At 42.7% G+C, this 12,052-nt stretch overlaps 1 protein-coding gene across 3 annotated transcripts in view; it reads left to right on the top strand.

The window, feature by feature from the left end:
- Window positions 1–12,052, top strand: part of LOC122378147 (neurogenic locus notch homolog protein 1-like) — a 43,221-nt gene that overhangs the window by 20,909 nt on the left and 10,260 nt on the right. Inside the window, exons 25-42 of one of the 3 annotated variants that reach the window (XM_043358872.1) lie at window positions 2,102–2,205; window positions 2,371–2,494; window positions 4,080–4,183; window positions 4,349–4,472; window positions 4,878–4,981; window positions 5,146–5,269; window positions 5,951–6,054; window positions 6,220–6,343; window positions 7,097–7,200; window positions 7,389–7,512; window positions 8,185–8,288; window positions 8,454–8,577; window positions 8,981–9,084; window positions 9,247–9,370; window positions 9,785–9,888; window positions 10,054–10,177; window positions 11,554–11,657; window positions 11,822–11,945. In XM_043358872.1, the coding sequence (XP_043214807.1) occupies window positions 2,102–2,205; window positions 2,371–2,494; window positions 4,080–4,183; window positions 4,349–4,472; window positions 4,878–4,981; window positions 5,146–5,269; window positions 5,951–6,054; window positions 6,220–6,343; window positions 7,097–7,200; window positions 7,389–7,512; window positions 8,185–8,288; window positions 8,454–8,577; window positions 8,981–9,084; window positions 9,247–9,370; window positions 9,785–9,888; window positions 10,054–10,177; window positions 11,554–11,657; window positions 11,822–11,945 (2,052 nt within the window). Of the gene's footprint in view, window positions 1–2,101; window positions 2,206–2,370; window positions 2,495–4,079; window positions 4,184–4,348; window positions 4,473–4,877; window positions 4,982–5,145; window positions 5,270–5,950; window positions 6,055–6,219; window positions 6,344–7,096; window positions 7,201–7,388; window positions 7,513–8,184; window positions 8,289–8,453; window positions 8,578–8,980; window positions 9,085–9,246; window positions 9,371–9,784; window positions 9,889–10,053; window positions 10,178–11,553; window positions 11,658–11,821; window positions 11,946–12,052 lie in introns of those variants that run through there. The other 2 variants (XM_043358874.1, XM_043358873.1) reach the window with 2 other exon arrangements.

Genomic DNA, 12,052 nt, shown 5'->3' with positions numbered 1-12,052 from the left:
GCCGTCTGGTCGGCGAGCGGTCGGGTAGAGGGCGCACACCTCACAGGAGTGGTCGGCGACCGCGGTACTCAGACGTGGGTGAGTCGGTGGATGATCGGCGATCAGTCTGAGACTAGTCGAGAATGGAGCAGATCAGTGAAAGACTATTCGGCGAGTCACCATCGTTCACAACAGACTGTTCACCGACCGATAACCGACCTTCGAGAAATTCATAAAAATACGAACGACACTGACAGTCGACTCCTCAGTGTCCTTTGAACCGTCGTCAGTTCTGTCTGTTGCGTCATGGCTGGCATTCCACCTCACCAGTTGTCGCATCTCTTCATCCAGATGCGACTCCAACAGGAGCAAGATGCGCTGATTTTAGCGAGGATACTATATGGCCAAAATAAGACAAGAAGGAAGCGTCGTTACTGGGTAAGGCCTTGGCTGGAGAAACGCTTACAGTTCGGCGCCTATCACACATTGATGAGAGAGCTTGAGGCAAAATTTCCTGATGATTTCATCAACTACATGCGAATGGAGCCATCAATGTTTCGAGAGGTGCTCATCCGTCTGTCTGAGCGGATCAGGAAGCAGACAACCTCCTTCAGAGAACCTCTGGAACCTGGACTGAAGCTGGCTATCACTCTACGTCACCTTGCCACCGGGGAGAGCTATCACAGCCTTGGCTTCCAATTTCGGGTGCCTCACAATAGCATTTCGATCTTGACAAGGGAAGTCTGTGAGAGTATCATTGAAGAATTACAGAGTGAGGTTATTCCCACTCCCACTTGCCTGGATGATTGGAAGCAAATTGCAGCACGATTCTCCACGCGATGGCAGTTCCACCACTGTCTTGGTGCTTTGGATGGAAAGCACGTTGCCATCAAGTGTCCTTCCGAATCCGGCTCGGTATTCTACAACTACAAGGGCTATTTCTCCATCATCTTGTTAGCTCTTGTAGACGCCGACTACAAGTTTATATGGGCCGATGTTGGTGCCAACGGGTCGACATCTGACTGCTCCGTCTTCAACCGCTCGACACTCCGTGCTGACATAGAAGCTGAAGCGCTCAGCATTCCCGATCCCGAGCCACTACCACATGATACCAGAGACATGCCCTACTTCATCGTCGGTGATGACGCATTTCCATTGCGTCCGTGGCTGATGAAGCCGTTCTCTAGCGTAACATGACTGTGGAAAAAAGGGTCTTCAACTACAGACTGTCCAGGGCCAGACGCATTGTGGAAAATGCGTTTGGGATTCTGACCTCTCGCCGACTGATCGGATTCAAATCGCAGCGGTCGTCGAAGGTTGCGGATCAGTCCGCGACTTGTCGGTGCGCACCAACGACCAGTCCCGACAGATCGGCGACCGATCTGCGAGCGATCCGAGACTGCTCGCCGATAGATCGGCGTTCGTTTACGGACTGATCCGTGCCGTTCATCCAGGATCAATCGCCGAGCGGTCGCCGACTGGTCGACGACAGGTCGCCGAGTGGCCGCAGGCCTCTCGCAGGCCGCAATCAGACTGGTCGCCGACCTGTACCAGTCGGCGACTGATCGGGAGGAATTACGAACCGTTCGCAATTTTTATCCGACTTCTCCCGACCACCTCCGACTGCCACCGACCGCTTGCCGATCTCCGACCAGTCTGCGAGCGGTCCACTGACCACTCGCCGAGTATGACCATCCGACCGGTCGCAAGTTATCGGTAACCGCTCGGATGCCCTAGTGTGACTGGGGCTTTATTAAACAGATTTCATGCCGTTGACAAAAGAGCTAAGGTTATCATCAGACTGGTTTATGATTTAAAATGAATAAGCAAAGTACCGATGATTTTTTTTAGTATACTCAGATAAATATTGCAAAATAAGATAGACAACTAAATGCACCACATGCCCCTTGGTGCTTTTTTTTTGCTGCCCTCACATAAGCTTAACATCTGAATATGTTTTGCATCTTTTCCATTTTCTTCTACTTGAATTTAGTGGTGGATGGTGCCTTCTGTAGATTAAGTTTTTATACAAACCTATATTTAAGTGCAGCTAAGAACGCTTACGGATTCAGATTGAAAAAGGGAACCACTATATCAATAAATTGGTTTTCTCTCTTGTCAGCGGAAGACGATGACCCTTGTCAAGATTTTGGCAACTTACCGGAAGACTGTGGCTGCACAATCGACGCAGACTGTCAATCGGGAAAATGTCATAATTATATCTGTGTAAGTTTGAAGAGGGATGAGCGATTTCCGGATTATTTTGTTTACGATATGAATGACAAGCATTATTTTCTCTAACCAATCAATTTCTTATGGATGTCGAATGCTCTGACCACGGTAGATATCACTGAATTGCACTTCAATAGCCTGTTGATAATATCGTTTCAGTGCCAGAGCAATCCAACTGTGAAGAGCAAGGAGGGATGTCAATGCCAGGACAACACAGACTGCATCGGATCGCTTACATGCGATTTGTCTGGGGTATCTGGAGGCCAAACAGATGGAACTTGCAGTAAGATGATTGCTTAGACACAGCAGTTTTAACAGCCTTCATGCCAGTGACAAAAGTATTAAGGTTATCATAAGTCTGGTTTATGATTCAAACCCCGGAGCGGGCGGCCACATTTAGCTCCTACGTGTAAGGCGCTCTTGTATGTGGCAGGGGCCGCACAGAAGCCAGGTAACGGAGTGAGCGGAGGGGACCGTGTCCAGTCGTGAGGGCACGTTAAACGCTCGGACAAAATTCTGCCATACAACTGGAATTGCGCGATCGGGTGGTGGGGTCAGGGTCAGCGCAACAAGCTATGCTTAGTGCGGGCTCTGATTTTTCAAATCCGCCCATTCAGCCATTCGGACTAAGGTTATAAAAATCTAACTTGCATAGGCAACAGCACCCTTGGATTTTTTTAGTATACTCAGATAAATATTGCAAAATGTGATAGACAACTAAATGTATCACATGCCCATTGGTGATTTTTGTTTGCTGTCCTCACATAAGCTTAACATCTGAATATGTTTTGCATCTTTTCCATGAGCACTTCCTTCTATTTTAACCCTCGCATGTGTGCGGCGTTTGCCAGCTTCTAATGTGTGTGTGGGGGGGGGGGGGGTCGGTTGGACTCCCCTTGCCGTTTGGCCCCTGATCGAGCTAGAGCTTCGCGGAAAAACGAGCGTGTTGCCCGTGACGAGAGGAAACCGATGATACCCAATTTTAAGGTCCTAGGTCATTGGTTGACCTTCCAGGTCAGGTCAATGACCCAAAGTCGGGAAAATCGGGACCTGTTAGAAAGTCTTAAAGTGTGGCTGCTAAGGGGTTTTCGGGGTGCTGATCACGAATATCGTGTTAGTTTTGATCAAAGATGATGTCTTTAAGCATTTAGACCAGGTCAGGTCAGGTCAGGTCAGGTCAGGTCAACCAGTAGGCGTCGTGACGGGTATTCGTAGTACGTGTCAACCGCCTCTGACAGCTTCGTAACATGTTACGAAGACACCAAAACTGCTTCGTAAATGTTCAAATGGTTGCTAAATTCGAATTCAGCTCCAAAAACTAGCCTAGAAACATGTACAGCTCGAAAAAGTGAACCGAGGTCACCCGAGGTCACCAAAGGTCAATGACCTGACCTGACCTTTAGGTGACCTTGTGACCCACCCTAATGCATGGAAGCAACATCAAATCACATGTTTGAACGTTTGAAACCACGAAAAGCTTGCAAACGCGCGGCTAATGCGAGCCGACATACGCAGAATCGCGATTCCGGCCAAACATGGTCTCGGAAAAGAGGTCACAGGTCAAAGGTCATTTGGGTCAGGGTCATGAAGTTTTCAGGGTAGGTGTAAAATTGATCAATCAATGTGAAGGTACTGAACGTTTCGTCGCGATCGGCCGCTTTTTACGCGAGTTTTTCGCGAAAAACCATGGGGGGGTTCCACCCGACCCCCCCCCCCTACACATGCGAGGGTTAATTTACTGGTGCGTGGTTCCTTCTGTAGATTAAGTTTTTTGCACAAACCAATGTTAAACTGCAGCAAAGTACGATTACGAATTCAGATTAAAAAAGGAACCATTATAGCATTAAATTGGTTTTCTCTCTTGTCAGCGGAAGACGACGACCCTTGTCAAGATTTTGGCAACTTACCGGAAGACTGTGGCTGTACAATCGACGCAGACTGTCAATCGGGAAAATGTCATAATTATATCTGTGTAAGTTTGAAGAGGGATGAGCGATTTCCGGATTATTTTGTTTACGATATGAATGACAAGCATTATTTTTTCTAACCAATCAATTTCTTATGGATGTCGAATGCCCTGACCACGGTAGAGATCACTGAATTGCATTTCAATAGCCTGTTGATAATATCGTTTCAGTGCCAGAGCAATCCAACTGTGAAGAGCAAGGAGGGATGTCAATGCCAGGACAACACAGACTGCATCGGATCGCTTACATGCGATTTGTCTGGGGTATCGGGAGGCGAAACAGATGGAACTTGCAGTAAGATGATTGCTTAGACACAGCAGTTTTAACAGCTTTCATGCCGTTGACAAAAGAGCTAAGGTTATCATAAGCCTGGTTTATGACTTAAAATGAATAAGCAACAGTACCGATGATTTTTTTTTAGTATACTCAGATAAATATTGCAAAATAAGATAGACAACTAAATGCACCACATGCCCCTTGGTGTTTTTTTTTTTTGCTGCCCTCACATAAGCTTAACATCTGAATATGTTTTGCATCTTTTCCATGAACATTTCCTTCTACTTTAATTTAGTGGTGGATGGTGCCTTCTGTAGATTAAGTTTTTATACAAACTTATGTTTAACTGCAGCAAAGTACGTTTACCAATTCAGATTAAAAAAGGAACCGCTAAAGCAGTAAATTCGTTTTCTCTCTTGTCAGCTGAAGACGACGACCCTTGTCAAGATTTTGGTAACTTACCGGAAGACTGTGGCTGCACAATCGACGCAGACTGTCAATCGGGAAAATGTCATAATTATATCTGTGTAAGTTTGAAGAGGGATGAGCGATTTCCGGAATATTTTGTTTACGATTTGAATGATAAGCATTATCTTTCTAACCAATCAATTTCTTATGGATGTCAAATGCTCTGACCACGGTAGATATCACTGAATTGCATTTCAATAGCCTGTTGATAATATCGTTTCAGTGCCAGAGCAATCCAACTGTGAAGAGCAAGGAGGGATGTCAATGCCAGGACAACACAGACTGCATCGGATCGCTTACATGCGATTTGTCTGGGGTATCTGGAGGCGAAACAGATGGAACTTGCAGTAAGATGATTGCTTAAACACAGCAGTTTTAACAGCTTTCATGCCATTGACAAAAGAAATAACTAAGGTTGTCATAAGTCTGGTTTATGATTCTAACCCCGGAGCGGACGGCCACATTTAGCTCCTACGTGTAAGGCGTGCTTGTCTGTGGCAGGGGCCGCACAGATGCCAGGTAACGTGAGTGAGCGGAGGGGACCGTGTCCAGTCGTGAGGGCACGTTAAACGTTCAGACAAAATTCTGCCATACAACTGGAATTGCGCGATCGGGTGGTGGGGTCAGGGTCAGCGCAACAAGCTATGCTTAGTGCGGGCTCTGATTTTTCAAATCCGCCCATTCAGCCATTCGGACTAAGGTTATAAAAAATCTAACTTGCATAAGCAACAGCACCGTTGGATTTTTTTTAGTAAACTCAGATAAATATTGCAAAATGTGATAGACAACTAAATGTATGACATGCCCATTGGTGATTTTTGTTTGCTGTCCTCACATAAGCTTAACATCTGAATATGTTTTGCATCTTTTCCATGAGCACTTCCTTCTATTTTAATTTACTGGTGCGTGGTTCCTTCTGTAGATTAAGTTTTTGCACAAACCAATGTTAAACTGCAGCAAAGTACTCGCACGATTACGAATTCAGATTAAAACCACTATAGCAATAAATTGGTTGACTCTCTTGTCAGCGGAAGACGACGACCCTTGTCAAGATTTTGGCAACTTACCGGAAGACTGTGGCTGTACAATCGACGCAGACTGTCAATCGGGAAAATGTCATAATTATATCTGTGTAAGTTTGAAGAGGGATGAGCGATTTCCGGATTATTTTGTTTACGATATGAATGACAAGCATTATTTTTTCTAACCAATCAATTTCTTATGGATGTCGAATGCCCTGACCACGGTAGAGATCACTGAATTGCATTTCAATAGCCTGTTGATAATATCGTTTCAGTGCCAGAGCAATCCAACTGTGAAGAGCAAGGAGGGATGTCAATGCCAGGACAACACAGACTGCATCGGATCGCTTACATGCGATTTGTCTGGGGTATCTGGAGGCGAAACAGATGGAACTTGCAGTAAGATGATTGCTTAGACACAGCAGTTTAAACAGCTTTCATGCCGTTGACAAAAGAGCTAAGGTTATTGATATTACTGTTCATTGCTCTGGTAAAGATTAACAAAAAGACGTATATTGAGGCACAGAGCAGCATATTTTTAATAAATCCAACCGGTTTCAAAGACCTCTCGTCTTCGTCATCAGGGATTGAAACATACAGAAAGGAGAAAGGTTACATATTTAAGCGCTGAAGAGAATCTCTTGAATCTCTTGAATCTCTTGAATTGAAGAGAATCTCTTCAGCGCTTAAATATGTAACCTTTCTCCTTTCTGTATGTTTCAATCCCTGATGACGAAGACGAGAGGTCTTTGAAACCGGTTGGATTTATTAAAAATATGCTGCTCTGTGCCTCAATATACGTCTTTTTGTTAGCTAAGGTTATCATTAGACTGGTTGATGATTTAAAATGAATAAAGTACCGATGATTTTTTTTAGTTTACTCAGATAAATATTACAAAATAAGATAGACAACTAAATGCACCACATGCCCATTGGTGCTTTTTTTTGGCAGCCCTCACATAAGCGCAATATCTGAATATGTTTTGCATCTTTTCCATGAACATTTCCTTCTACTTTAATTTAGTGGTGGATGGTGCCTTCTGTAGATTAAGTTTTTATACAAACCTATGTTTAACTGCAGCAAAGTACGCTTACCAATTCAGATTAAAAAAGGAACCACTATAGTAGTAAATTGGTTTTCTCTCTTGTCAGCTGAAGACAACGACCCTTGTCAAGATTTTGGCAACTTACCGGAAGACTGTGGCTGTACAATCGACGCAGACTGTCAATCGGGAAAGTGTCATAATTATATCTGTGTAAGTTTGAAGAGGGATGTGCAATTTCCGGAATACTTTTTTACGATATGAATGACAAGTATTATCCACTATACTATTTGTGAAATGATTTTTTCTAACCAATTAGTTTCTTATGGATGTTAACTACGCTGGCCACAGCAGATATCATTGAATTGCATTTGAATAACCTATTGATAACATCGTTTCAGTGCCAGACCAATCCAACTGTGAAGAGCAAAGAGGGATGTCAATGCCAGGACAACACAGACTGCATCGGATCGCTTACATGCGATTTGTCTGGGGTATCTGGAGACCAAACAGATGGAACTTGCAGTAAGATGATTGCTTAGACACAGCAGTTTTAACAGCTTGCCATTGAAAAAAGAAATAAAATTATCATAAGTCTGGTTTATGATTCAAGCCCCGGAGCGGGCGGCCACATTTAGCTCCTACGTGTAAGGCGTGCTTGTCTGTGGCAGGGCCCGCACAGAAGCCAGGTAACGTGAGTGAGCGGAGGGGACCATGTCCAGTCGTAAGGGCACGTTAAACGCTCGGACAAAATTCTGCCATACAACTGGAATTGCGCGATCGGGTGGTGGGGTCAGGGTCAGCATAACAAGCTTTGCTTAGTGCGGGCTCTGATTCTCAAATCAGCCCATTCAGCCATTCGGAATAAAGTTATAAAAAATATATAAAATGAATAAGCAACAGTACCGATGATTTTTTTTAGTATACTCAGATAAATATTGCAAAATAAGATAGACAACTAAATGCACCACATGCCCCTTGGTGTTTTTTTTTGCTGCCCTTACATAAGCTTAACATCTGAATATGTTTTGCATCTTTTCCATGAACATTTCCTTCTACTTTAATTTAGTGGTGGATGGTGCCTTCTGTAGATTAAGTTTTTATACAAACCTATGTTTAACTGCAGCAAAGTACGTTTACCAATTCAGATTAAAAAAGGAACCGCTAAAGCAGTAAATTCGTTTTCTCTCTTGTCAGCTGAAGACGACGACCCTTGTCAAGATTTTGGCAACTTACCGGAAGACTGTGGCTGTACAATCGACGCAGACTGTCAATCGGGAAAATGTCATAATTATATCTGTGTAAGTTTGAAGAGGGATGAGCGATTTCTGGAATAGTTTGTTTACGATATGAATGACAAGCATTATTTTCTCTAACCAATCAATTTCTTATGGATGTCAAATGCTCTGACCACGGTAGATATCACTGAATTGCATTTCAATAGCCCGTTGATAATATGGTTTCAGTGCCAGAGCAATCCAACTGTGAAGAGCAAGGAGGGATGTCAATGCCAGGACAACACAGACTGCATCGAATCGCTTACATGCAATTTGTCTGGGGTATCTGGAGGCCAAACAGATGGAACTTGCAGTAAGATGATTGCTTAGACACAGCAGTTACGGCTTTCATGCCGTTGACAAAAGAGCTAAGGTTAGCATAAGGCTGGTTTATGATTTAAAATGAATAAGCAACAGTACCGATGATTTTTTTTAGTATGCTTAGATAAATATGGCAAAATAAGATAGACAACTAAATGCACCACATGCCCCTTGGTGATTTTTTTTTTGTTTGCTGCCCTCACATAAGCTTAACATCTGAATATGTTTGCATCTTTTCCATGAACATTTCCTGCTACTTTAATTTAGTGGTGGATGGTGCCGTCTGTAGATTAAGTTTTTATACAAACCAATGTTTAACTGCTGCAAAGTACGCTTACGAATTCAGATTAAAAAAGGAACCACTATAGTAGTAAATTGGTTTTCTCTCTTGTCAGCTGAAGACGACGACCCTTGTCAAGATTTTGGCAACTTCCTGGAAGACTGTGGCTGTACAATCGACGCAGACTGTCAATCGGGAAAATGTCATAATTATATCTGTGTAAGTTTGAAGAGGGATGAGCGATTTCTGGAATAGTTTGTTTACGATATGAATGACAAGCATTATTTTCTCTAACCAATCATTTTTTTATGGATGTCAAATGCTACCACGGTAGATATCACTGAATTACATTTCAATAGCCTGTTGATCGTATCGTTTCAGTGCCAGAGCAATCCAACTGTGAAGAGCAAGGAGGGATGTCAATGCCAGGACAACACAGACTGCATCGGATCGCTTACATGCGATTTGTCTGGGGTATCTGGAGGCCAAACAGATGGAACTTGCAGTAAGATGATTTTTTAGACACAGCAGTTTAAACAGCTTTCATGCCATTGACAAAAGAGCTAAGGTTATCATAAGGCTGGTTTATGATTTAAAATAAATAAGCAACAGTACCGATCATTTTTTTGAGTTAACTCAGATAAATATTGCAAAATACGAGAGACAACTAAATGCACCACTGACCACATGCCCCTTGTCTGTGTGTTTTTTATTTGCTGCCCTCATATAAGCTTAACATCTGAATATGTTTTGCATCTTTTCCATGAACATTTCCTTCTGCTTTAAGTTAGTGCAAAATGGTGCCTTCTGTAGATTAAATTTTTATACAAACCTATGTTTAACTGCAGCAAAGTACGCTTACGAATTCAGATTAAAAAAGGAACCACTATAGCAGTAAATTGGTTTTCTCTCTTGTCAGCGGAAGACGACGACCCTTGTCAAGATTTTGGCAACTTACCGGAAGACTGTGGCTGTACAATCGACGCAGACTGTCAATCCGGAAAATGTCATAATTATATCTGTGTAAGTTTGAAGAGGGATGAGCGATTTCCGGAATATTTTGTTTACGATATGAATGACAAGTATTATTTTTTCTAACCAATCCATTTCTTATGGATGTCGAATGCCCTGACCACGGTAGAGATCACTGAATTACATTTCAATAGCCTGTTGATAATATCGTTTCAGTGCCAGAGCAATCCAACTGTGAAGAGCAAGGAGGGATGTCAATGCCAGGACAACACAGACTGCATCGGATCGCTTACATGCGATTTGTCTGGGGTATCTGGAGGCCAAACAGATGGAACTTGTAGTAAGATGATTGCTTAGACACGGTATTTAAAACGCTTTCATGGCGTTGACAAAAGAGCTAAGGTTATCATAAGCCTAGTTTATGATTTAAAGGGACCCTCCCACCTTCAAAAAAGTTAATGAATTGGCATGAAAGTGATGTTGCTCGGTTCAGAAAGAGCAAAAACGAATATCTACCAAATTTCATCGAAAAATATTCACCGGTTTTCAAGATATTAGACTTTTACTTTTGTTTACTTTTTGGGATCTCCGTTGTTCCTAGCGACTTTATTTGAAAGTGCGGCATTTGTTGCGCGCAAAGCAGCATATACCACCGCGTGCTACAAAACGTTTTAGTCAAACATTTAAAAATCGTTAGATATCTGCGATGACGTCACACATTCAGAGGGGTATTCCTATGCATTAGCCCCTCTGAATCAAAATGCTGCAATTTTGAAATTCAATATTTCCGATTTAAGGCATTTCTCGATGTTGTGAGTGCCGAAACCGGTAATTGTGAGCCAGGGACCCCATTTTGGCTATCTCAACTCAAATCTAATGTTAAGGTGGGAGGGTCCCTTTAAAACGAATAAGCAACAGTACCGATGATTTTTAGTAAGTATACTTAGATAAATATTACAAAATAAGATAGACAACTAAATGCACCACATGCTCCTTGGTGTTTTTTTTTTTGCTGCCCTCACATAAGCTTAAAGGGACTATCCCACCTTTAACATGGGGTTTGAGTTGAGATAGCCAAGTTTGCGGCGAGGTTCAGAAACCACTATCTATCTAGGTTGCAACCCCCGCGGCCTCTTGGTGTTGAAGAAATTCGTTCCCTTCATTTGAAAATGGGCCTTGTACAAGGCCCTATCTTCAACATGGAGCGACCGTTAGTGTGACGTCACCTCGTTTAGTCATTCTGATTTAAATGGGTTTGTTCGTTGAAAAATCGCTTAAAACTTGGTCTGAACTTTGTTGTGGTGCCTACAGAGTAAAAAGAATCAGCTTTATGACAGTAATGTGGCCTGGGGAAGGAGGTAATTTTGGGCTGTGACGTCACATATTTGAAAGTTTGTGTTTGGAATATGGGAAGCCTAAGATGTTTAATGAAAAATAAATGCCAGAACCGTGTTCCTGGTCATCCAATCTATAAAGTCGGGCACAATTTAACTGGTTTTAACAACATTTTAGAAGGTGGGATAGTCCCTTTAACATCTGAATATGTTTTGCATCTTTTCCATGAACATTTCCTTCTACTTTAATTTAGTGGTGGATGGTGCCTTCTGTAGATTAAGTTTTTATACAAATCTATGTTTAACTGCAGCAAAGTACGCTTACCAATTCAGATTAAAAAAGGAACCGCTAAAGCAGTAAATTCGTTTTCTCTCTTGTCAGCTGAAGACGACGACCCTTGTCAAGATTTTGGCAACTTACCGGAAGACTGTGGCTGTACAATCGACGCAGACTGTCAATCGGGAAAATGTCATAATTATATCTGTGTAAGTTTGATGAGGGACGAGAAGTTTCAGGATTTTTTCGCTATAAACGATACCTTTTGTGGCTGTTGTTAATTCATCTATCAGTTTGTTATATGTGTCAAACACTGAACATGGTTAATATCATTGCATTGCATTTGAAATAAGTATTGGTAATTTTGTTTCAGTGCCAGAGCAATCCAACTGTGAAGAACAAGGAGGGATGTCAATGCCAGGACAACACAGACTGCATCGGATCGCTTACATGCGATTTGTCTGGGGTATCTGGTGGCCAAACAGATGGAACTTGCAGTAAGTTGATTGCTGATGCACGGCAGTGTAAACAGTTTTCGTGCAGCTGACAAATTAATTTACGGTCGGGCCCGGGGGTAATCCCAACCACTGCAGGCCGAGAGGGG

The sequence above is a fragment of the Amphibalanus amphitrite genome, unplaced genomic scaffold (genome assembly GCF_019059575.1).
Source record: "Amphibalanus amphitrite isolate SeventyFive unplaced genomic scaffold, NRLGWU_Aamphi_draft 000055F_arrow, whole genome shotgun sequence".
NCBI classification, from domain to species: Eukaryota; Metazoa; Arthropoda; class Thecostraca; order Balanomorpha; family Balanidae; genus Amphibalanus; species Amphibalanus amphitrite.
Note: the sequence above shows the minus strand (reverse complement) of the source record. Positions and strands in the feature narration are given on the sequence as shown.